This window comes from Hyla sarda, chromosome 9, assembly GCF_029499605.1.
Source record: "Hyla sarda isolate aHylSar1 chromosome 9, aHylSar1.hap1, whole genome shotgun sequence".
Taxonomy (NCBI): domain Eukaryota; kingdom Metazoa; phylum Chordata; class Amphibia; order Anura; family Hylidae; genus Hyla; species Hyla sarda.
The window spans coordinates 172,713,350-172,740,518 of record NC_079197.1 but is presented as its reverse complement, the minus strand read 5'-3'; the positions used below and the strand labels follow the sequence as shown (position 1 = coordinate 172,740,518).

Sequence of the window (27,169 nt, the reverse complement as noted above, 5' to 3'; positions counted from 1 at the left end):
CACCACACAACATGTTTATTGAGAGTGACATAGTGCTGCATCAAACAGAGACAGTTCTCATAGCAGCGAGACGCGTCCTCCTGCGCTGGCACGGTCCTTTATCGCCTATGTCCTCAATACTGAAGAAACGTCCTCCTGTTCCTGCTACAAATACTTCACTAGACCTAGAAGCGTTCTGCCGGAAAATGTCAATGGATTAGACTCGTCCCTTTGTCTCAAGTTAGTATTTTTACTTCGTACCCTTCCCTTTTTTGGCGCTTCCGCCACCATAAAATTGCCTATATATGAAGAGGCGCTGTCCATACTAGCCGTGTCGCCCCCTTAAAGGGGTAGTCCAGTGGTGAAAAACTTATCCCCTATCCAAAGGATAGGGGATAAGTTTGAGATTGCGGGGGGTCCGACCGCTGGGGCCCCCTGCGATCTCTCTGTACGGGGGCCAGGCTCTCCGGCCAGATAGTGGGTGTCAACCTCCGCATGAAGCAGCAGCCGACACGCCCCCTCAATACATCTCTATGGCAGAGCCGAAGATTGCCGAAGGTAGCGCTTCGGCTCTGCCATAGAGTTGTATTGAGGGGGCGTGTCGGCCGCCGCTTCGTGCGGAGGTCGACACGCCCCCTTCCCGCGGGCTGTCGGGGCTCCGTACAGGAGATCGCAGGGGGCTCCAGCGGTCGGACCCCCCGCGATCTCCAACTTATCCCCTATCCTTAGGATAGGGGATAAGTTGTTCATCACTGGACTACTCCTTTAAAGGGGTACTCCACTGGCCAGCATTCGGAATCAAATATTCCGAATGCCTTTTTCACGCTGCTGGGGTCATCCACGCCCGCTCGTGACATCACAGCCACTCCCCCTCAATGCAAGTCTATGGGAGGGGACATGGCGATCGCCACGCCCCCTCCCATAGACTTGCATTGAGAGGGTGTGACCATGACGTCACGAGGTGTGAGGCCGACCCCCCCGCAGCGCGAAAACAGCGTTCGGAACATTTGGTTCCGAATGCTGGCCAGTGGAGTACCCCTTTAATGCCCGCCGTACCAGCTTCAATGTTACCTGCTCTTCGTTGTACAGACCTAACCCCAGCCCCTCCCCCCCCCCCCCCCCCCCCCATCCCCGTGCCGGCTCACAGACTGACACTCCTGTTATGTCTGAACAGCCCTCCACCAGCTCTACCCCCTCCTCGGTCTCGCTCTATGCTGCCCTCTCCTACCTCCGCGTCCGAGTCCCTGCCATCCAAGCTGGTCACGTCGCTCAGACCCCTCAAATGCTCCACAGAGTCGCTTTTCTGCAGGTCGGACGCAATGGTCTGCAGGCTGAGGAGGGAGACAGTGTCTGACGGTGGGCCCATTTCACCATCTACCATAGAGGTGGGGGCTTCGGCTCCCAGAGGAGGGGCCCTAAGTGTTAAAAGCGGCCCGTGCGTGCGTCGGGCATGGATCTCCTCGCTTATCAGCTCCAGGTTACGTAGCGTACCGGAATATTTCAGCTTTGCCTGCGACACCTTGACTTCCAAGGAGGTGACCCGAGCCTTGTGTTCCTGTAAGATATCGAAAGACCATAATAATCAGGATTGACCCATTATAACCTTAAAGGGGTACTCCAAAAAAAGTTTTAAATGAACTGGTGCCAGAAAGTTAAAACAGATTTGTAAATGACTTCTATTTAAAAATCTTAATCCTTCCAGTACTTATCAGCTGCTGTATACTACAAAAAGAAATTCTTTTCTTTTCTGCAATTTCCTTTCTGTCTGACCACACTGCTCTCTGCTGACACCTCTTGTCCATTTTAGGAACTGTCCAGAGCAGGAGAGGTTTGCTATGAGGATTTTCTCCTGCTCTGGACAGTTCCTGACACGGACAGAGGTGGCAGCAGAGAGCACTGTGGTCAGGGAGAAAGGAAATTCAAAAAGAAAAGAACTTCCTGTGGAGCATACAGCAGCTGATAAGTACTGGAAGGATTAAGATTTTTAAATAGAAGTCATTTACAAATCTGTTGAATTTTCTGGCACCAGTTGATTTAAAAAAAAATAAAAAAATAAAAAAATGAATAATAATAATAATAATAATAATAATAATAATGTTTTCCAGTGGAGTACCCCTTTAAAGAGGAACTCCAGTACTTTAAAACTAGAGATGAGCGAACTTACAGTAAATTCGATTCGTCACGAACTTCTCGGCTCGGCAGTTGATGACTTTTCCTGCATAAATTAGTTCCGCTTTCCGGTGCTCCGGTGGGCTGGAAAAGGTGGATACAGTCCTAGGAGACTCTTTCCTAGGACTGTATCCACCTTTTCCAGCCCACCGGAGCACCGGAAAGCTGAACTAATTTACGCAGGATAAGTCATCAACTGCCGAGCTGAGAAGTTCGTGACGAATCGAATTTACTGTAAGTTCGCTCATCTCTATTTAAAACGTATCCTATACCCCCTGCGATCTCCCTGTGCATGGAGTGCCAAAAAGTACTGGAGTACCCCTTTAACATTGGCTTTGTCTTGCTTCTACAGCAAAGAAATAACAACAGCCGCACAAAACCCACTGACACACTGTAACAAATGTCAGCTCTGGATGTGAGATGTATGCCTCTAGGGCAGGGTTTCCCAACCAGGGTGCCTCTAGCTGTTGCAAAACTACAACTCCCAGCATGCCCGGACAGCCAACGGCTGTCCGGGCATGCTGGGAGTTGTAGTTCTGCAACGACTGGAGGCAGATGAATAAGAAATAAAGTTCTCTCAGCTCACCACCTGGTGATCAAGAACGCGCATGCGTTCGAAACGCGTCCATAGGAGAAGTTTGCTGACCAGGTGGAGGTGTATGGTGTGTGCTCTGCATTTTTAAGATAAAGTTCAATAAAGGATCAACATTTTAACGGGACTGCTGGACTACCTCTTCTTCATTTACTCACAACTGGAGGCACCCTGGGTGGGAAACAACAATACTCCCATTCAAAGAGATATTGAAACCCAAAGTCGCAGAACTTGTCAGCTTGAGAAGCCTGGACGAGTCCCTTTAACTTAAAGGGGTACTCCGCTGCTCAGTGTTTGGAACAAACTGTTCAGAACGCTGGAGCCGGGAGCTCTTGATGTCACAGCCCCGCCCCTTATGACGTCACGCGCCACCCCTCAATGCAAGTCTATGGCAAGGGGCGTGACATCGCCTCCCCCATCCCCGGTGTTATAATTACCTGTTCCCGGGGTGCGCGATACTTCTGGCTCCTGTGTCGTCCTGCGCTGTTGCTGCGCGCTGCGCAATGACGAGTGATGTCCTCGACACGACGTCACCGTCAGTGCGCACAGTGACAGCGCAGGACGCTGCCGGAGCCAGAAGTATCGCGGACCCCGGGAACAAGTAATTATAACACCGGGGATGGGGGGAGGCGATGGGGCAGTGGTTGGACTAGGGAGGACCCCAGGACAGGCAGGGGGAGAGAAGCGGGTGGCGGCGGTCTCTGGCCCCGCAAAATCCGCTGCAGTTCATTGATTTAAAGCGCCCGCCTTAAATCATTGATCTGCAGCGGCAGATGGGGGGGGGGGGGGATAGCCGATGACTTATACCGGAATATCTGTATAAGTTATCGGCTATCGGCCTGAAAGGTCACAGATTATCGGTATTGGCCCTAAAAAAAAAAAAAAAAAAAAAAAACATATCGGTCGATCCCTATATAGGTTTAAATTTTGTTTTTCTTCTGTTAAACTTCTTTATTTTTCCGTATACAGGGCTGTATGAGGGCTCATTTTTTTACGCCGTGCTCTGTAGTTTTTATCAGTAACATTTTTGTTTTGATGGGACTTTTTGATCGCTTTTTATAAAAAAATTTTATGGCATACAAAGTGACCAAAAATGCACAATTCTGGACTTTGGAATTTTTTTACGTATACACCATGGACCGTGCGGTTTATTCATAGTTATATTTTTACAGATCAGACATTTATGCACGCGGCAATACCACATGTTTAAATTTATTTATTTTTTTTTAAATGGGAAAACGGGGTGATTCAAACTTTTATTAGGGACTTTTTTTTTTTTTTTACACCATTTTTTTAGTCCCCATAGGGAACTATTACATACAATCTTCTGATTGCATACACTGCTCAATACTATGCCATAGCACTGATCAGTGTTATCGGTGCTCGATTGCTCCAGGCTGCTGAGGCATCCTGGAGCATCCTAGCAACGTTTGGACGGCAAGGAGGCAAGTAAGGGACCATCCTCTAAGCTGATCGGGATCACCGTGGTTTTACCACGGTGATCCCGATCAGCTCCGCTGAGCTGCCGGGACTGTTTTTATTATTATTTTTTTATTTTAGATGCCGCAATCAACTTTTTAATTTTTTTTTAATTTCAATTCATTTATTTTGATTTATTCGGTATTAGCCACGGGTCCCGGCAGCTGACCCAAGATGACACAGGGTCAGCTCCCACAGGGCATAACATCAGTGTGAAAGTGGCTTAAAGGGGTACTCCAGTGGAAAACATTTATTTTATTTTTTTTTAAATCAACTGGTGCCAGAAAGTTAAAACAGATTTGTAAATTACTTCTATTAAAAAATCTTTATCCTTCCAGTACTTTTTAGCAGCTGTATGCTACAGAAGTATTATTACCTTTTTTTTTTTTTATTTCTTTTTTTGTCTTGTCCACAGTGCTCTCTGCTGACACCTCTGTCCGTGTCAGGAACTGTCCAGAGCAGGTAAAGGGTAAAGGGTAAAGATTTTTTAATAGAAGTAATTTACAAATCTGTTTAATGTTCTGGCACCAGTTGATTTAAAAAATAAAAAAAATAAAAAAAAATAAGTTTTCCACCGGAGTACCCCTTTAAAGAGTAAGGGCTGATGCATCATAACCAAAGTGTAGTCATAGATGGATATGTCTGTAACTGCCTCTTACTGACTTGGACTGCAGGTATTTGTAGTACGTCACAAAGACACATGGGCTGCAGCGGACATATAATGGCTTGGTGGTTTAGCAGATAAATTGAATTTCTATCCTAATGGGCGCATGTGGTACGGCAGCTCTGAGCAGCTTTACTGCCAGCCATAGAGAACGGCATCACCCACGAGACCGCCGGCGATCCGCTCTATTTATCTGCACTGCAGGAGTCTGTACAATCAGACGCAGAGTCTAACAAGAAGCAGGAACAATGCTGAACATGTATATATGTGCACAAACAAACAATCCTCATTTATGTTACACGTAGCGCAGATAGGAAAACGTAACTTACAGTTGTGACTAGCGGCCTGGGGCAATGAGTGGGTTAAAGGGGTTATCCAGGGGGGGGGGGGGGGGGGGGGAAATCTCTCTCAACTGGCTCCAGAAAGTTAAACAGATTTGTAAATTACTTCTATAAAAAAATCTTAATCCTTCCAGTACTTATGAGCTGCTGAAGTTGAGTTGTTCTTTTCTGTCTAAGTGCTCTCTGATGACACCTGTCTTGGGAACTGTCCAGAGTAGAAGCAAATCCCCATAGCAAACCTCTCCTACTCTGTGCAGTTCCCGAGACAAGCAGAGATGTCAGCAGAGAGCACTGTTGTCAGACAGAAAAGAACAACTCAACTTCAGCAGCTGATAATTATTGGAAGGATTAAGATTTTTTAATAGAAGTAATTTACAAATCTGTTTAACTTTCTGGAGCCAGTTGATATAAAAATAAATAGTTTTTTCCTGGAATACCCCTTTAATTCTAGTATCCCTGGTGGTCTTGAGAAGTAAAAGGGTCCAGGCTGTCAAATAGTTAAACTCTAACATTTTCTTGCGGAAGGGTTAAAGTGTAAGGGCCCGTTCACAGTACATATTTTCCAACGTAAAAGCTCCTAATGTTTTAAGAGCTAAACATGGCAGCCACACAGAACTCACTGACACATTGTAACAAACGTCACCTCTGTAAGTGATGTATGTCTCTAGGGCAGCCGTTTTTATTTATTTTTTTTTCAACCAGGGTGCCTCCAGCTGTTGCTAAACTACAACTCTCAGCATGCCTGGACAGCCGTTGGCACTCTGCTGCAGCGATGATGTGCCCAAATACCCAGGTAACTGCTGCGGCCAGTTAAAAGGTACTCCGCTGGAAAACATTTTTTTTTTTTTTTTAATTAACTGGTGCAAGACAGTTAAACAGAGTTGTAAATTACTTCTATTTAAAAATCTTAATCCTTCCAGTACTTATCAGCTGCTGTATAGTACAGAGGAAGTTTCTTTTCTTTTTGAATTTCCTTTCTGTCTGACCATGTCTAGAACTGTCCAGAGTAGGAGAAAATCCCCATAGCAAACATATGCTGCTCTGGACAGTACCTGATATGGACAGAGGTGTCAGCAGAGAGCACTGTGGTCAGACAAAAAGGAAATTCAAAAAGAAAAGAACTCCATCTGTAGTATACAGCAGCTGATAAGTACCGGAAGGATTAAGATTTTTAAATAGAAGTCATTTACAAATCTGTTTAACTTTCTGGCAACAGTTAATAAAAAATGTTTTCCAGCGGAGTACCCCTTTAACTGGTGGCAGCAGTTGGTGCTTGGCTGCAGAGGTCATGTGACTATACAGGCAGGTCACTAAGCCTGGCAGGGACCATTACAGCTTTGTTTGGTACTTTATGCCACTTCCTCCAGTTAGTTGAATTTCTTATGATCTTGGTAAACTCCTATAAGAGGCATTTCATGGTGGCAGCGGCGACGCTCACCTCTAATACCGTGTTGAATTGCGACTTCAGTTCAAAGTATGGCCGACTCTTGATGATGACGCGCTTCAAGCTCTTCTGCAAGGTCTGAACTTTGGCTTCAGCTTGGTGGCACTGACGGGTGACTCTCTGGTGCTCGAATTCACTGCGCAGCCGCTCCTCCTCGGCTTCGTTCACCTGCGCAAAACAGGAAAGTCGATCATCTGCAAATGTGTCAGGAAATTCAGCTGCTGGCGCTCTGTTTGGTGTTACGGTGCTCTTCATTCCCCAAATTTTACCTTTGTTAGGCCCCCATATTCTCTTAATATTCTTTTAATAATTAAAATGTACACCAAATAAAGGTGCTGGTAGATTCTGGTGGGCTCATCAGACCCCCGCAGTGCAATAGCAGGGGTCTGATGAGTGCAAATGGCAGCCAGAGGTCTTTTACCCTCCTCCGGCGTGTAGAATGGCCGATCCTCTTGTGTTGGCTGCAAAGTCAGATTGTACAAGATCACCAATAGTACTGATCAGTACAATGATATTACACAACACTGACCAGTACTATGATATTCCATAACACTGACCAGTACTATGATATTCCATAACACTGACCAGTACTATGATATTCCATAACACTGACCAGTACTATGATATTCCATAACACTGACCAGTACTATGATATTCCATAACACTGACCAGTACTATGATATTCCATAACACTGACCAGTACTATAATATTCCATAACACTGAACAGTACTATAATATTCCATAACACTGATCAGTACTATAATATTCCATAACACTGACCAGTACTATAATATTCCATAACACTGATCAGTACTATGATATTCCATAACACTGATCAGTACTATAATATTCCATAACACTGACCAGTACTATAATATTACATAACACTGATCAGTACAATGATATTACATAACACTGATCAGTACTATAATATTACATAACACACTGATCAGTACTATCATATTACATAACACTGATCAGTACTATCATATTACATAACACTGATCAGTACAGTGCAATCCAATGATTGCTATAACAGTCCCCAAGGAGAGCTGTAAAAGTATAGAATAAAATAAATATTTTAAAAAAATATATCAAAGCCCCCCCCCAATAAAAATATAATTCACCCCCTTTTCCCATAAAAAAAAAAATTAAATGTGATTGCCGCTTGCACAAATGTCCTACCAACTAAAATATAACGTCAAATGTCAGAAAAAAGAAAATGAAAAAAAAAAAAAAAAAAATTAAAAAAAGGACCCATTAAAAGAAAAATGATAAAATATACAAATCATTGTGCAAAAAAATTATCCCTCCAACAGCTCCATATACCGAAAAAAAAATAAATAAAAATAAAATAAGGGATCAGAATTGGGAAATTTTAAACGTACTTATTTTCTTAAAACAGACAGTATAATAACAGAAAAGAGTGTAAACGTGGGTATTTTCTTAATTGTTTTCACCCACAGAATAAGGAACAAGTCAGTTTTACCATAAATAGCACTGTGTAAAAACGAACCCCTATTTTTAATTCCGCCCCTATAAATGTGTTTCCTTTGCTTCCCCCTATTTTTTGTGGTAAAATGAAAGGTGTCACTGCAAACTACAACTGGTCACACAAAAAACAAGATTCATATGGCCCGGGTAGAAAATAGAATAAAAGAAAAGGGGAGGCAAAAAAAACGGAAACGCAAAAATGAAAATTTAATGTGTCCTTAACGATGAAGGACGTAAATGTACGTCCTGGTGATGTGGTACTTAACACACCAGGACGTACATTTACGTCCTGAGCATAACCGCGGGCATCAGAGCGATGCCCGGATCATGCGCGGCAGGTCCCGGCTGTGGATCGCAGCCAGGGACCCGCCGGTAATTGTGGACACCCGCGATCCCGCGGATGTCCGCCATTAACCCCTCAGATGCCGTGATCAATACCGATCACGGCATCTGCAGCATCGCGGTCACTTAATTGGATGATCGGATCGCCCGCAGCAATCCGATCATCCTGCACGGCAGACGGAGGTTCCCTTCACCTGGCTCCGCTGCCTTCCGGGAGTCTTCTGCTCTGATCTGCCTTCCCGCAGACCAGAGCAGAAGATGACCGATAATGCTGATCAGTGCTATGTCCTATACATAGCACTGAACAGGTTTAGCAATCGAGTGATTGCTTTAAATAGTCCCCTATGGGGACTATTACAGTGTAAAAATAAAAGTAAAAAAAAATAAATAAATTTGAAAAAAACCCTCCCCCAATAAAAACGTAAATTGCCCCATTTTCCCTATTTCACCCCCAAAAAGTGTTAAAAAAATATTTTATATACATATTTGGTATCGTCGCTTGCGTAAATATTTCAACTATTAAAATAAAATGTTAATGATACCGTACGGTGAACGGCGTGAACATAAACAAAAAAACAAAAAAAGTCCAAAATAGCTGCTTTTTTTATAACATTTTATTCCAAAAAAATTTATTTAAAAAATGTAGTAAAAAAGTTTTATATAAGTAAACATGGTATCAATAAAAAGTACAGATCACGGCGCAAAAAATGAGCCCTCACACCGCCACTTATACGGAAAAATGAAAAAGTTATAGGTCTTCAAATTAGGGGGATCTTAAACGTACTAATTTGGTTAAAAAGTTTGTGATTTTTTTTAAGCGCAACAGTAATAGAAAAAGTATGTTATCATGGGTATTATTTTAATCGTATTGACCCAAAGAATAAAGAACACGTCATTTTTACCGTAAATTGTACGGTGTGAAAACAAAACCTTCCAAAGTTAGCAAAATTGCGGTTTTCTTTTTAATTTCCCCACACAAATAGTATTTTTTTGGTTGCGCCATACATTTTATGGTAAAGTGAGTGATGGCATTACAACGGACAACTGGTCGCGCAAAAAACAAGCCCTCATACTAGTCTGTGGATTAAAATATAAGAGTGTTATTTTTTGAAGGAGAGGAGGAAAAAATGAAAACCTAAGGGGTCCTTTAGGGGTTAAAAGGGTTATTCAGCCTCTATCCAAAAGGATAGGGGGATATGATGTCTGATCGCGGGGTCCGGCCATTGGGAACCCTGGGATCTGAACATTATGTTCAGAACGCTGGGTTTGGGCAGCGGTGGTCGTGACGTCACACCGTGCCCCCTCCATTCATGTCTATGGGAGGGGGCGTCACGCTATATATATATATATATATATACACACTGATGGGTAGATGCTCTTGCCACTAGGAGGTGCTGACACTAGGAAAAAAAAGTCGGCTCCCCCCTGGCAGGATATACCCGCCCACTGGAAGTGAGGTAATCAGTTTTGTCGCAAAGCAGTTGGAGAAGCCAACAAAGAAATACGTCCGAAAGACCCTAGAAAAAGAACCCCGGATAAAAAACCAATAACCGTAAAGGAATATCCGGACAAAAAAAAATTAAAGAAATGGGTGGGTGCGGTGTCCCCCAATGAAGGCTACCTGAAAGAGATTTTACGGTGAGTACAAAAATCTCCTTTTTCTCGGTCACTCTTCATTGGGGGACACCTATACTGATGGGACGTACCAAAGCAGTCCCCTAGGGTGGGAAGAACAACCACTAGCGAAAGGGTATTAGTCCCGAGACTGAACCCACTCGTCCGTAAGGCCTGCGGTCCATGACGCCAAAGGAAGGGACCATGCTTCACAAAGACTCTAAACCAACATCTCATAGAGAGACAAGAAAAAGGTCAACTAGGAAGCCGGATGGGCCATCCTGGAAGGAAGTAGGAAAAAAAACTCCAAGGAACACAGAACCAGACAAGGGGCCAGCCCGGCTGGAAAACAAAAAAAATGGAAAAGGGCACAACAAGAGAGCCCCATCCAGAGTCAACCGATTCAAGAGAACATAGCAGGAAAAAAAAAATTGCCAGGGAGAGCAGTGGACGCCTGGACAGAAGGTGAGCACAAAAGGTGGAGACCAGAAAACCACTGGATAAAATAAAGATGGAAACCGTCTCAAGAGAGGCTTGGTACAGAAGAAGATCGATGAACTGAACATCTGAAGACCCAAACCCCCCCCATCCAGGGGCCCGCCACGAGCAAAATAGCTTGAGTGGTGTAATCCAGACGACAGGAACGCCCTACATCGTGAGAGAACATGGAACCTAATGGAGGAGACAGAAGGTAATAACGGCCAAAAAAAAGGAGCGGAACGTCCAGAAAGGGGCATCGTGGGACACCGAAATGATAGGCCCGGAAACTGGAGGTTTCTGGGTCACCTGGAAGATGGACACGGAAGAATAAACGGCCAAAAAAGGAGTGGAAGACCCTGAAAAGGAGCATTCTGGAACACCGGAGCGGCCGACATGGGAAAAAGAAGGTTCCCGAGTCTCCAGGAAGACTTCCACTGAAGGGTAAGAAAACCCAAGGTCCGCGAAACGCTCCGGGTGACAAACTTCCGCGAGACAAGAAGAAGTGCGGCATAGAGAGACCGCCCGACAAATGGGAACGCGGAGAAGTCTGGGCAGGATCGCTACACATGCCCAAGACCTCAACCATCACTAAGGCCCAAGACTCAGGAGAGCCGACCTAGAAAAGAAGGCATGCCACAGAATCCCAGGATTGTGTCCAAGACAAGGAGACCAACCAGTCCTTGGCCCTGGCGGTCCAAGCACACTGAAGCAACAACCCGTCAGGACGGGAACGGAGGTGGAAACCCAGGCTCTGAACACAGGAAGGTTACTCTAGAAGACCTTGGTGTCAGTGTAAAGAAAGTCACCAGGTTGCAGTGGCGGGAGCGGAAGGAAAGGGGGAGGTGACCTGGTGGATTAGAAACCATGTAGACACAGTCTGGCTATATGGCATAGGGACCATGGCCACACTGGGTAACGCATTCAGAGCCACACATTGAAAGAGGCCACCAGCCCTCAGCTATGAGAGCGGCAGGAACGTAGAGAAGGACCTGGTATGTGGTGCATTGTATAAGGCCCATGGAGCAACATGGGGTGACTCACTAGGAACTACATCTCCGAAGTGGGATACCTGAACTTCAGTGGAAAATGTATGGTAGTTGACCTGACGTAGCAGCAAATCATGCAGACAACCGTCTGGCTGACTGGTAAAGGATTCTTTAACGCACAGGATCACTCCTTCGAACCCTTCCACAGGAAGTGGGGTACCGGAGTGAGACAGAGCCAACGGGCGACCTGGTGGTGCCGGAGCCCCAGTAGACGAAGTCTGGCTGACTGGCATCAGTCCTGTGTAACTGCAGGGAGCCACATCCAGATTCCTCACACTGGTAGTGAGGTACGGGAACCTGGCCCTGCCCGTGACAGCCCTGACATGGGAGACCGACCGCGGCGGAAACCGTGCAGACGACAGTCTGGCTGAACAAGAACACTTCCAGGCGCTGGTGAAAAGGGTGCGACAGCCAGATAGGCGATCACCCTGCTCCTCTGTCGCATGTGGGGGGGGGGGGGGCCCGCAGGAACCCCTCTGCCCGAAGGGCTAGGACGCCCACGGCAGGAACAGAACATATGTTGGAAGTCCCTGTAACGGCTTGCTAAGACCCGCAGCAAGAGAAGTGCGCAAGAAAACAGGGACCGCCAGAAAATAGAAACTTGCCAAGAGCTGAGGACGCAGCAGAAGCTGCATGAATAAAATATCAGTGTTAACCCCTTACTGCCCGGACCCCCACCCTAGTTGCCATAAACAGCCCCAGAAACAAGGCTACTGCTGCTTCTTCGTCGAGGGTGGGGTGGGGGGGGGGGGGAAGAGTGGTATTGGGGGGCATACTCACCTCAGTTGCCACATACTCACCCCTTGACGGCTTCAGCCAGCATTAGACCACGCTGAATCATACCAGGCTAAGATAGCGGGCGAGCAGGGGCAGTGGGGGACCCGGACTCAAGGTACAACCTCCAGGCGATGGCCATTGGCGATAAGGGGTTGGCGGCCCATACTCTTATGTTCTGTGCCCCTTTGTCCCATATGGGGGAACAGGTAGCGCCATGCTCCTGAACCCCCCCTGAAAAAGGGAAACAAAAGGGAGAAATAAAAACGCCCTTCATAGAAAATAATAAAAAAAGACCAGGTCTGGGGAGCTCCTGTGTCGCCTCCTACTGACACTAGCTACAAATGATGACCTCACTTCCAGTGGGCGGGTATATCCTGCCAGGGAGGAGCCAACTTCTTTTCCTAGTGTCAGCGCCTCCTAGTGGCAAGAGCATATACCTATCAGTATCTGTGTCCCCCAATGAAGAGCGATCGTGAAGTTTTTGACAAGTGACCCTAGCGCCCCCTCCCTCTCTTCTCACTTTGCAGGTTGCGTGGTTCAGCATTTCTTGCCACGTCGGGTCTAGCCTGTTTTTGTCAGCGGTGACTCCTTGTTCTGCAACAAACACCATCTCCCGGGCTGCAGCATGCATGCTGACCGCCCGCTCGTACCGCAGAGCTGCGCTGTGTGTGTCCTGCTGAGCCTGGAGGAAAAAAATAAAAATAAAAATAAATCAGTATTTTACAAATCATTTACTTCTTTCTTACCTACAGAACAATAAAGAAGCACTCCGGGGATTATTTTTCCTGCTTATAGTAGTCAGTCCTGGATCAGCTGACTCACTGTAAACTACAGGATGAGATCATTGCCTATTGGATTACTCCAAGCAGCTGCCAGACCCCTACCCTTCAGCTCTATCTGTATACTGCTGCTGCCTCTATGGGATCAGGATATATAGTAGTTATGCACCTCCCCTTCAGCTCTATCAGTGTACTGCTGCTATCTCTATGGGATTATGATATATAGTAGTTATACACCTCCCCTCTCAGCTCTATCTCTATACTGCTGCTATCTCTGTGGGATTAGGATATATAGTAGTTATACACCTCCCCTCTCAGCTCTCTCTGTATACTGCTGCTATCTCTATGGGACCAGGATATATAGTAGTTATTTATACACACCTCCCCTCCAGCTCTATCTCTATGGGATCAGGATATATAGTAGTTATACACCTCTCCTCCAGCTCTATCTGTATACTGCTGCTGCTATCTCTATGGGAACAGGATATAAAGTAGTTATACACACCTCCCCTCCAGCTCTACCTGTATACTGCTGCTGCTGCTGCTGCTATCTTGATAACAATGGAGCTGTATGACTAGTGATCGTTAGTGTGAACGATATTGGAAAAAAAACAAAAAATTAAATCTGGAGCTCTTCTTTAAAAATTAAAGTGACCCCGTCCTCAGAGGGGAGTGAATAGTACCTCCTTGGCCAGTCTCCGCGCTTCATAGTACGGCCTGGCTTTTTCGATACAGGCTCCGAGTTGAGTGGCCAAAGAGTTTAGGCGTCTGGCGGACTCTGTCAGTATCCGGCGGTAGGCAGTGCGGGCATCCTGCAGGGGGCAGTGTGCAAAAAATATCAGTGCTTTCTAAGCTGATGCGGTAAAACGGACGGACGGACGGCAGAGAGCGGCACTTACATCCAACTGCAGCTCCAGCTGGTTAATCTCCTCGCTCGCCTGGTTCAGACGCTCTAATTCTTCCTGAGGAACAAGAAGACGGAGAATCAGCAGGGGAGACGGGGAAGTGGGGGGGGGGGAGGGGAGTCAGATCTATGGCACCAGTCATAATGTCACTACTTAGCATTTAAAGGACCACAGAAAAAGGCTCTAGACCAGTGGTCTTCAACCTGCGGACCTCCAGATGTTGCAAAACTACAACTCCCAGCATGCCCGGACAGCCAACGGCTGTCCGGGCATGCTGGGAGTTGTAGTTTTGCAACATCTGGAGGTCCGCAGGTTGAAGACCACTGGTCTTCACTATATAGCCAGAGGCGCTTAAAAAGGAGAGCTCCACCAAAATGTATTTTTACAAAAAGAGAGAAGGTATGTCTTATGTTAGAATTGCGCTGCCTGACAAGCACATAGCAATAATATGGTTATAAGGCAGCATATACATAGCAACCAAGACTTGGAATAGACTTTGTCGGCAGTGGCGTCAAGTTAGTAAAAGAACTGTACAGGCATCTTTTCATCTGGGTCCCCTGAGGAGACCCTGCAGAAACATGTCGGGATGTTTAGTATCATATCTTCATATAGGTTTTTGGATACTGGATAGTGTATCATCTATATAAATTGTTTGGAGACACATCAGTTGTCGGTCTAGGGCAGTGTTTCCCAACCAGGGTGTCTCCAGCTGTTGCAAAACGACAACTGCCAGCATGCTGGGGGTTTAGGTTTTGCAACAGCTGGAGGCACGCTGGTTGAGTACTTAGTCAGTCAGTATGGACCAGCCTTATTCCCTGTCACATGTCAGTGTTTCTCAACCAGAGAACCTCCAGTTGTTGCAAAACTACAACTCCCAGCATGTTGGACTATATAGTAGTATATAGTATAGGTCAGCATTTTCCAACCAGGGGTGCCTCCAGCTGTTGCAAAACTACAACTCCCAGTATGTTGGACTGTATAGTTGTATATAGTATAGGTCAATGATTTCCAACCAGGGGTACCTCCAGCTGTTGCAAAACTACAACTCCCAGTATGTTGGACTATATAGTAGTATATAGTATAGGTCAGCGTTTCCCAACCAGGGGTGCCTCCAGCTGTTGCAAAACTACAACTCCCAGTATGTTGGACTGTATAGTTGTATATAGTATAGGTCAATGATTTCCAACCAGGGGTACCTCCAGCTGTTGCAAAACTACAACTCCCAGTATGTTGGACTATATAGTAGTATATAGTATAGGTCAGCGTTTCCCAACCAGGGGTGCCTCCAGCTGTTGCAAAACTACAACTCCCAGTATGTTGGACTGTATAGTTGTATATAGTATAGGTCAATGATTTCCAACCAGGGGTACCTCCAGCTGTTGCAAAACTACAACTCCCAGCATGCCCGGACAGCCAACGGCTGTCCGGGCATGCTGGGAGTTGTAGTTTTGCAACAGCTGGAGGGGCACTGGTTGGAAAACACTGCTATATCCTATAGAGAGTGAATGAGAATGCATACCGCCACTACATTTACTCATATACCTACGTTCTAGCAGCCAGAACCCCACAGATCAGACACTTATCCCCTAGCCTGTGACGATGGGAGGAGATAAAATCTTAGTATGACCCATTTAAAGGGGTTATCCAGGAAAAAACTTGATATATATATATATATATATATATATACACATACATACTGGCTCCAGAAAGTTAAACAGATTTGTAAATTACCTCTATTACAAAATCTTAATCCTTTCAATACTTATGAGCTGCTGAAGTTGAGTTGTTCTTTTCTGTCTCGGGAACTGTCCAGAGTAGAAGCAAATCCCCATAGCAAATCTCTTCTACTCTGTTTAGTTCCCGAGACAAGCAGAGGTGTTAGCAGAGAGCACTGTTGCGAGACAGAAAAGAATAACTCAACTTCAGCAGCTGATAATTATTGGAAGGATTAAGACTTTTTTATTTTTTTATATAGAATTTACAAATCTGTTTAACTTTCTGGAGCCAGTTTTTTCCTGGAATACCCCTTTAAGAGCTATTTAGTCGTCCCTAACACTATAAATGTGGAGCGGACCTTCTGAGGACACATCCTGCCCCTCTATAACCGCACTGCGCCGTACGCCCCTCAGTCTTCTCCTTCATCTATTATGTATGGTGGATCATCCTCCTCTCGTAAGTGCTGACTAAGAGGTCACCCAAGGAGATTACAGAGGAGCCGATGCACTTAACCCCCGGCCTCCTGTGTATAGCAGCCGCCGTACAGAGGTCACATGTTCTGGTCACATGTTCAGGATTTTGGTGCAGATCCTTTGGTTCTCGTCCTTCACATAGTGTCAAATTGTCCCCAAAATCAGACTCTGCTAGAGCTACTATAAGAGGTCATACACCTGTCCTAATTCCAATGCTTAGAGTAGTGTTTCCCAATCAGGGTGTCTCCAGCTGTTGCAAAACTACAACCCCCAGCATGCCTGGACAGCCTTGTAGTCTTGCAACAGCTGGAGGCAGCCTTATAGGAAACACTGGACTAGGTCCACTCTGGTCATCACCTGCACAGACTTAGTGGGTGCCACAGGCTCTGAAGACTAGTGATGGGCGGCAGGGGCCATATTCGAATTTGCGGTATTTTGCGGATACATTGACGATTATTCGTCCTATGTTCGCAAAATCCGCATATTCGCTTTTTTTATTTTGTACCCATGCGAAAATTCCCATAAAAATTTGCATGTGAAAAAAAAAAAAAAAAATTTGCATTCCGAATAGTGCTGAGCACGAATATTCGTAATGCAAATTGTTATCGAGAATATCGGAACGTCGCGATTTCGCCAATATTTAGAATCTAGTGCTATATATTCGTAATGACGAATATTCTTTTTTTTTTTTCTTTTCTTTTGTTCACATGCAAATTTTTATGCAAATTTTTTTTTTTGCACATGCAAATTTTGGCATGGAAAAAAAAAATGAATGAACATAGCGAATATGCGAATTTTGCGAACATAGGACGAATGATCTCAGCCGCCAGTGAAACACAGTGTTGCTCTGTTTTGTGGATCGCTCCAGCCTCACTCCTCAATAAAAGAACCCCTGCATACTAGAGTGAGTGCCGCCACTATTGTCTTCTCCTGCACAGTCTTCATCTCTTTTACACTATTAAAAGGGGTATTCCAGAAATTATATATATATATATTTTTTTTATATCAACTGGCTCCAGAAAGTTAAACAGATTTGTAAATGACTTCTATTAAAACATCTTAATCCTTCCAATAATTATCAGCTGCTGAAGTTGAGTTGTTCTTTTCTGTCTGGCAACTGTGCTCTCTGCTGACATCTCTGCTTGTCTCGGGAACTGCACAGAGTAGAAGAGGTTTGCTATGGGGATTTGCTTCTAAACTGGCGGTTTCCTAGACAGGTGTCATCAGAGAGCACTTAGACAGAAAAGAACAACTCAACATTTGCAGCTCATAAGTACTGAAATGATTAAGATTTTTTTAATAGAAGTAATTTACAAATCTGTTTTCTTTCTGGAGCCAGTTGATATATATAAAAAAAAGTTTTTTCCTGGATAACCCCTTTAATATTGAACTACACTGGCGGCCGGGAAGCATTGCACTGTTGGGGGGCAAGATCTATCAGAAGCGCATCATGCTGCTGGCCGGGGAAGGCAGCGCACTTTTCACAGATAGCGATTCGAGGGACATATGTGTATAGAAGCGCTGCAGGGGACAGACATATAGTGATATATAGTGATACATATCTGTCCCCCTGCAGCGCTTCTAAACACGCATGTCCCTCGAATCGCTATCTGTGAAAAGTGCGCTGCCTTCCCCGGCCAGCAGCATGATGCGCTGCTGATAGCATACTGCACACATGCGCTGCAAGGGACATATGTGTGCGCTCGCTGCGGGGGGCAATATACACAGCTAGCGTAGCAGGGGGGCAATATACACAGCTAGCGTAGCAGGGGGGCAATATACATAGCTGGTGCAGCGGGGACCAGACATGTAGAGCTATATGTCTGCCCCCCCCCCTCCCACTGCAATAGCTGTGTATATTGCCCCCCCCCCCCCCCCACTGCACTAGCTGTGTATATTGCCCCCAGCTGCGCTACCTATAGATCTTGGCCCACTGCAGCGCTTCTATACATATGGTCCTGCAGCGCGTCAGGGCAGCCGGGGAACGCAGCGCAATGCTTCCCCGGCCGCCAGTGTAGTGCAACATTACAATCCTCGCTATTGACTTTAAAAAACCCACCGGGAGCCCTGAATGGCCCCTTGGTGCCAGCCAATGAGGGCTCCCGGCGGGGTATTTGAAAATGAAAGTAAAACACACACACACACTATCTACATCGCAGGGTTGCGGAGAATGCCGCCCGCTCCCTCGGTTAATAATTTCTGATGGCATCGGGTCTCAGAAGTGAGACCCAGTGCGATCAATCCCTAAGCCCCTGTAATACTACCCCCAACATGGAACAAACTCTGTTCCATGATGGGGGGGGGGTAGTAGAACAAGCACTAATCTAGCCTCCCCAGACTCCCGTAGCCTGGAAACAACTACTCCCATCATGGAAAAAAGTCTGTTCCACGATGGGAGTAGTAGTAGTCCCGCAGCACAGCAAGAGTTTGCTGATTTTACTCCTTGTGAGCTCAGACGTAATAGCGGTTCAAAAATGAATATTAAAGGGGTACTCCACTTCCCCAGGGTCCGTAACATTTAGTTCCGAATGCTGGGGCTGCGGGGGTCGTGATGTCACACCACGCCCCCTCAATGTAAGTCTATGGCAGGGGGCGTGACGTACGTCACGCCCCCTCCCATAGACTTGCATTGAGGGGGTGTGATGTCACGAGGGGCGTGGCCGTGACATCATGACCCCCCGCACCCAGTGTTCTGAACTAGATGTTCTGGACACTGGGGCAGTGGAGTACCCCTTTAAAAACTGGGTGCAAACGAATGACAATATATGCTCGTCCGTTTGCCATAGACTTCAATGTTAAATTTATAATATCCGTTTCTATTCCGTTATTTTTGAAGGGAATAAAAATTCTGCATGCAACGTCTTTGCCCCCCGTCAAAAAAAAAACGGAACAGGAAGCAAACGTGTGCGAACGGGTGATAAAGGATTGTAAAAAAAAAAAAATCCAAATGACATCAATGGGATTAGGTTACAGCCGTTTAAAAATGATCAAACAGATTGCAGAACGAACATTTATTAACGGGGGCAGACGGCCGTGTGAACGAGCCCTAAGTCATGGGGGGGGGGTGGGGGGGGGGGGGGGGGGGGCAGGGGGCATTCCATGACCCCTGACCTGCTCAGTGTAAGAGCGGCAACACAGAGCTATGTTTTTGGAAAACCTGCCGCTACATCTTGGGCGCTGTACACCCCCCTGTCCTCAGGGTCTGACAATCTTCCTCCTCACAGCAAGATATAACTATATCCTGACACCCAGCTCCTCCTCACAGCCATATAAACCTGTATCCTGACGCCAAGCTCCTCCTCACAGCCATATATACCTGTATCCTGTGGCCCAGCTCCTCCTCACAGCCATATATACCTGTATCCTGAGGCCAAGCTCCTCCTCACAGCCATATATACCTGTATCCTGTGGCCCAGCTCCTCCTCACAGCCATATATACCTGTATCCTGACGCCAAGCTCCTCCTCACAGCCATATATACCTGTATCCTGACGCCAAGCTCCTCCTCACAGCCATATATACCTGTATCCTGTGGCCCAGCTCCTCCTCACTGCCATATATACCTGTATCCTGTGGCCCAGCTCCTCCTCACAGCCATATATACCTGTATCCTGACGCCCAGCTCCTCCTCACAGCCATATATACCTGTATCCCGTGGCCCAGCTCCTCCGCACAACCATATATACCTGTATCCTGAGGCCCAGCTCCTCCTCACATCCATATATACCTGTATCCTGTGGCCCAGCTCCTCCGCACAACCATATATACCTGTATCCTGAGGCCCAGCTCCTCCTCACATCCATATATACCTGTATCCTGTGGCCCAGCTCCTCCTCACAGCCATATATACCTGTATCCTGAGGCCCAGCTCCTCCTCACAGCCATATATACCTGTATCCTGAGGCCCAGCTCCTCCTCACAGCCATATATACCTGTATCCTGTGGCCCAGCTCCTCCTCACAGCCATATATACACCTATACCCTAGGGCCCAGCTCCTCCTCACAGCCATATATACGTATCCTAGGGTCCAGCTCCTCCTCACAGCCATATATATATGTATCCTGGGGCCCAGCTCCTCCTCACAGCAAGATATACCTATACCCTGGGGCCCAGCTCCTCCTCACAGCCATATATACTTGTATCCTGGGGCCCAGCTCCTCCTCACAGCCATATATAAATGTATCCTGACGCCCAGCTCCTCTTCACAGCCATATATACCTGTATCCTGAGGCCCAGCTCCTCCTCACAGCCATATATACCTGTATCCTGAGGCCCAGCTCCTCCTCACAGCCATATATACCTGTACCCTTGGGTCCAGCTCCTCCTCACAGCCATATATACCTATACCCTTGGGTCCAGCTCCTCCTCACAGCCATATATATATATATATGTATCCTAGGGTCCAGCTCCTCCTCGCATCCATATATACTTGTATCCTGGGGCCAAGCTCCTCCTCACAGCCATATATACCTGTATTCTGGGGTCCAGCTCCTCTTCCGCCTCCCCCTCATCCTTCTTGGCCTCGCCGGGGGTCTCAGTTGGTTTCTTGATGACACTGTCGTTCTCTCCGTGTCCTCCCAGCTCCTCATGGATGATGCCCCCCTCAGCGCCAGGTGTTGGAAGCCTCTCCTCACAAGGGGGTCCTTCTGTCACCTCCATGGCGGGACAGCTCAGCCGCGCATCGTACCGAGACAACTGCAAGACACCATGAACATGATCAACCGGGATACATGGAGACAGTATGTATTCACAGCTGTTGCCAAACTACAAATCCCAGCATGTCTCCCTGGTGGAGTTCCCCAATATGTAGGCTTTCATGCCCCAATCTGCTGATCTCCAGCTGTCACAAAACTACAACTCCCAGCATGCCCTAAGTCTTCCCCAAACTGTGGCTTTCCCACTGTTGCCTGTGCAAAACTACAACTCCCAGCATGCCCGGACAGCCAACGGCTGTCCGGGCATGCTGGGAGTTGTAGTTTTGCAACTTCTACAGGTCTACAGTTTGGAGACCACTGATTTACACCAGTCATCGGTTGTCCGGGCATGCTGGGAGTTTTAGTTCTGCACAGGTAACAGTGGGAAAGCCACAATTTGGGGAAGACTTTCAGGGCATGTTGGGGGTTGTAGTTTTGTAACATCCACAGTTCGGAGACCACCGTTATACATTATCACCACTGCATGTGAATATATACTTAAGGGGGGTCTTCCAAGAACTGGAAACCTCCCTGAACCAAGACCCCCCCCCCCCAAGATGGCGGACAACAACTTTATTCATAATTCTCTTCTGTGGACAAAAAAAGGACTAGCAGGAACGAAAGATGACAGAAGAGAGGTTTAAAAGGTACAGTACATATATTACCGATCCCCATATTTGGGGGGGGGGGGGGGGGTATCTGATTCCCTAAATCTTCCTCTAATACCTGCAGCTATTCGGTGATCCTCGCTGTACATTACACAGTCCTCCCAGTATGGAGATGTCCGCGCCCTTTTAATAAGCCCCTCCCCTCCCATTGTTACTGGTTGTCATTAACAACGAAGCGTCAGGGCGGCAATTATCCCAAATAATGATGACTAACTCCCCCCCAATCAGATCCTGCAGTGACATCACACGTCTCCCTGTCCCGGTCTCTAAACATCACTGGAGACAGAGAACATGATTTAAAGGGGAACTCCACCAAGGAACAAAACTCCCAACATCCCACTGTTAGAAAATGGAAAAAGAACAAAAAAACGGGGCGCTCCCTGTTGTCAAATGGAAAAGGGAAGGGGGGGGGGGGGACCCACCTCCTCACCTAATGTGCTGTACCGACCTGCTGAGAGGATGCAACATTGCGAACCAAACACTGTTGGGAGGTATGGGTGGAGATCACTGGTTGCAGTATGCAGTTGTATAACTACAACTCCCAGCATGCCCAGACACCCTGACTGGAAGACACTGCCATATACACTCATTGGCCACTTTATTAGGTACTGGGTCAGACCCCCTTTATACTTCTACAAAGGTGCTGGACACATTCCTCAGAGATGCTCTTCCATACAGACATGATGACATCACACAGTTCCTCCATATAGACATGATGACATCACACAGTTCCTCCATACAGACATGATGACATCACACAGTTCCTCCATATAGACATGATGACATCACACAGTTCCTCCATATAGACATGATGACATCACACAGTTCCTCCATATAGACATGATGACATCACACAGTTCCTCCATATAGACATGATGACATCACACAGTTCCTCCATACAGACATGATGACATCACACAGTTCCTCCATACGGACATGATGACATCACACAGTTCCTCCATACAGACATGATGACATCACACAGTTCCCCCATACGGACATGATGACATCACACAGTTCCCCCATATGGACATGATGACATCACACAGTTCCCCCATATAGACATGATGACATCACACAGTTCCCCCATATGGACATGATGACATCACACAGTTCCTCCATATGGACATGATGACATCACACAGTTCCTCCATACAGACATGATGACATCACACAGTTCCTCCATACAGACATGATGACATCACACAGTTCCTCCATACAGACATGATGACATCACACAGTTCCTCCATACAGACATGATGACATCACACAGTTCCTCCATATAGACATGATGACATCACACAGTTCCTCCATATAGACATGATGACATCACACAGTTCCTCCATATGGACATGATGACATCACACAGTTCCTCCATATGGACATGATGACATCACAGTTCCTCCATATAGACATGATGACATCACACAGTTCCTCCATATAGACATGATGACATCACACAGTTCCTCCATATAGACATGATGACATCACACAGTTCCTCCATATGGACATGATGACATCACACAGTTCCTCCATATGGACATGATGACATCACACAGTTGCTGTAGATTTGTAGGATCCATGATAAGAATCTCCGGTTTCACCACATCCCTGCGGTGATCTATAGGATGAGATCTGGTGACTGTGGAGGCCATTGGAGTCCAGTGACCTCACTGTCCTGTATGAGATGATGTCATGTGACCTCACTGTCCTGTATGAGATGATGTCATGTGACCTCACTGTCCTGTATGAGATGATGTCATGTGACCTCACTGTCCTGTATGAGATGATGTCATGTGACCTCATTGTCCTGTATGAGATGATGTCATGTGACCTCACTGTCCTGTATGAGATGATGTCATGTGACCTCATTGTCCTGTATGAGATGATGTCATGTGACCTCACTGTCCTGTATGAGATGATGTCATGTGACCTCACTGTCCTGTATGAGATGATGTCATGTGACCTCACTGTCCTGTATGAGATGATGTCATGTGACCTCACTGTCCTGTATGAGATGATGTCATGTGACCTCACTGTCCTGTATGAGATGATGTCATGTGACCTCATTGTCCTGTATGAGATGATGTCATGTGACCTCATTGTCCTGTATGAGATGATGTCATGTGACCTCATTGTCCTGTATGAGATGATGTCATGTGACCTCATTGTCCTGTATGAGATGATGTCATGTGACCTCATTGTCCTGTATGAGATGATGTCATGTGACCTCATTGTCCTGTATGAGATGATGTCATGTGACCTCATTGTCCTGTATGAGATGATGTCATGTGACCTCATTGTCCTGTATGAGATGATGTCATGTGACCTCATTGTCCTGTATGAGATGATGTCATGTGACCTCATTGTCCTGTATGAGATGATGTCATGTGACCTCATTGTCCTGTATGAGATGATGTCATGTGACCTCATTGTCCTGTATGAGATGATGTCATGTGACCTCATTGTCCTGTATGAGATGATGTCATGTGACCTCATTGTCCTGTATGAGATGATGTCATGTGACATGGGACATTATCCTGCTGGAAGTATCATCAGAAGATGGGTCCACTGTGGTCATAAAGAGATGGACATGGTCAGTAACAATACACAGGGAGGCTGTTGGGTACTAAGGGGCCCAGAGTGACCCCCTCCCCCACCAGCCTGACCCTGATACAAGGCAGGATGGATCCATGATTTATGTTGTTTACACCAAATTCTGACCCTGTCATCTGATGTCACAGCTGGAGGGAGACTCCTCAGACCAGACAACGTTCTTCCATCTTCTATTATCCAGTTTTGGTTCCTGTGTAAATTGTGGCCTCAGTTTCCTGTTCTTAGCTGACAGGAGTGGCCCCCGGTGTGATCTTCGGCTGCTGTAGCCCATCTGCATCAAGGTTGGACGTGTTGTGCGATCAGAGATGGTATTCTGCAGACCTCGATTATAACCAGTGGTTATTTGAATTACTGTTGCCTTTTTGTCATCTCAAACCAGTCTGCCCATTCTCCTCTGACACCAACAAGGCCTTTTCCTCCGCACAACCGCCGCTCACTGGATATTTTCTCTTTTTCGGACCATTCTCTGTATATCCTAGAGATGGTTGTGTGTAAAAATCCCCAAAATCCTCAGACTGGCTCATCTAGCACTAAAAACTACATCACTTAAAACCCCTTTCTTACCCCTTCTGATGCTCTAGTTAAACTTCAAGTTGTCTTGACCATGTCTACATGCCTAAATGTATTGTGTTAAGGCAATTGTGCCTAATAAAGTGGCCAAGGAGTTTATAGATCAAGGTTTCCCATCCTGTGTGCTCCAGCTGTTGCAAAACTACAACTCCCAGCACGCCCAGACAGCCAACGGCTGTCTGGGCATGCTGGGAGTTGTAGTTTTGCAACAGCTGGAGGCACCTTGGTTGGAAAACACTTGTATAGATATATATGAAGTGTCTGCTCCATTGTGTGTCCCTGGCAGTCAGTGAACAGTGAATGTCTCTGGGTTTGCTGGGACTTGTAGTTCCTCCTCAGCTGCAGGGGGGCCAGGCTCCTATCTCTATAGTGCTCTATAGCATGCTCAGGGGCCACATCCACCACCCAGGGACCCCCCTCGCCCTCCCCCAGCCACGTGACCTGGGTAAGTCACCCACCTGAGCCTTCTTCTTACGCCATGCCGGGTCAGGGCACCCGCTGTGACGTCACGGGGCTGCCAATGACGTCACAAAGACCCCCAGCGCTGCCCTGTTGCGCTTGTCAATCCAGTTGCCTGGGATTTTGTTTAGGCGGCGCCCAGCGACCCGGAAGCGGAAACTGCAGGAACGGTCGCTCCGTACACCAAGATGGCGGCCTGCACGGGCTGTACGGTTGTAGAGCTGTACGGGAGAGGAGGACACAGCTGGGGGCGGCGGATGTGCGGGGGTCACACGTGATTATCCCCGGGGGGGGGGGCAGCGGAGACCGGGACAGGAGCAAAACGTAGAGCCCGCTGCTGCTATGGAGACAACGCCGGTTCTGTCACCATGGAAACCAGCCGCCATGTCTCCCCCCCCCCAACGGATTATACGCGAGATCTGATCTCGTCTGCAATGGAACTACAGAGCCCAGCATGCTTATGGAATAATAAAGCTACATTACTATTGCCTATTGTGTGGTACTGTATCCTGAGACGGTGTATCTAAGCTTATAGTGTGTGGTTCTGTTCGTTTAGTTGGTGTATCTAAACTTGTTGTGTGATACTGCCATGCTGAGTCGGTGTATCTAAGCCTATTGTGTGATACTGTCTACAAAGAGTGTATCTAAGCCTATTGTGTGATCCTGTCTACAAAGAGTGTATCTAAGCCTATTGTGTGATACTGTCTACAAAGAGTGTATCTAAGCCTATTGTGTGATACTGTCTACAGAGTGTATCTAAGCCTATTGTGTGATACTGTCTACAGAGTGTATCTAAGCCTATTGTGTGATCCTGTCTACAAAGAGTGTATCTAAGCCTATTGTGTGATACTGTCTACAAAGAGTGTATCTAAGCCTATTGTGTGATACTGTCTACAGAGTGTATCTAAGCCTATTGTGTGATACTGTCTACTCAGAGTGTATCTAAGCCTTTTATGTGTAATAATGTCTGTTCAGTTGTATATCTCAGCTTATTTTGTGGTACAGAGCTGGTGTATTAACCAGTTAAGGACCCAGGGCATACGCTTACGTCCTGACACCCTGGTACTTAAGGACCCAGGATGTATCCATACGCCCGTAGGAATTTCGGTCCCCGTCGCGCAGGGGGCGGGGACCGGACCGGGGTGACTGCTGATATCGATCAGCAGGCCCCCCCGCGCAAATGCCCAGGGGGGTCATCAGCCCCCCAGCTACAGCCCCCCCCCCCCCCCCCCCATATAACGGTTGTTTGATTTCTGATCACACCCCGTTATATCTAAAGTTAACACCAAACAAACAAATTACATACGCACCTCCCCCCCCCCCCCGACACCGTCCAAAATGGCGATGGCTCGCCGGGCATTTTCGGTAGCGGAGGCTTACGCTGTTCCTGCCTCTGCCTCTGAATCTGCCAGTGAGGACGATGAAGACCCAACATTCCTGTGTTCCTCCTCCTCCTCATCTAGTCGTGATGTTGAGTCCCCTGCACGGCGGCGGAGACACCGCCAGGCGAGGCCACGCACCCCACATGATAGTGCCCGAGTCCGACCCCCCCAGACAAGTTTATAGGAGCCCCCTTCTGATGAACCTGTCTGGAGACCCCCAGAGGGTTATCAGCCACGAGTTTGTTGGCGACTCCAGAATCCGGATTGCCACGGCCGGGTTCACTGAATTAGACTTTCTCAGGTAGGCTGCTTTCACACTATGAAGTTCACCCGTTAATAAACGTTGTTATTATGTATTATTAACAGACGTTTAATAACGGGTGAATTAAGGGATGCTACAAAACATCTGCCTAGACTCCCACAGCCAGGACTACTACTACTCCCATCATGGAACACACTTGTTTCCATGATGGGAGTAGTAAATG

At 46.8% G+C, this 27,169-nt stretch overlaps 1 protein-coding gene across 1 annotated transcript; it reads right to left on the bottom strand.

Moving 5' to 3' along the window:
* Positions 1–25,772, bottom strand: SH3BP5L (SH3 binding domain protein 5 like). The gene is made up of 8 exons (XM_056539844.1): positions 25,302–25,772; positions 20,766–20,990; positions 14,101–14,163; positions 13,885–14,013; positions 12,943–13,104; positions 6,663–6,836; positions 1,208–1,534; positions 1–175 (listed from the first exon to the last, which is right to left on the bottom strand). Exons 2-8 carry the CDS (start codon positions 20,952–20,954, stop codon positions 41–43), a joined length of 1,179 nt encoding a protein of 392 aa, XP_056395819.1. The 5' UTR covers positions 20,955–20,990; positions 25,302–25,772; the 3' UTR covers positions 1–40.
* Positions 25,773–27,169: the final 1,397 nt, after the last annotated feature.

Excerpts from the sequence above, each read along its gene's own strand:
- SH3BP5L (XM_056539844.1), bottom strand. The coding sequence starts at position 20,954 with ATGGAGGTGACAGAAGGACCCCCTTGTGAGGAGAGGCTTCCAACACCT. Across the intron at positions 14,014-14,100 it reads AGCTGGAGCTGCAGTTGGAT|GATGCCCGCACTGCCTACCG; the intron begins GTAAGTGCCGCT and ends TGCCCCCTGCAG. Across the intron at positions 13,105-13,884 it reads CGCGGAGACTGGCCAAGGAG|GCTCAGCAGGACACACACAG; the intron begins GTACTATTCACT and ends TTTTTCCTCCAG.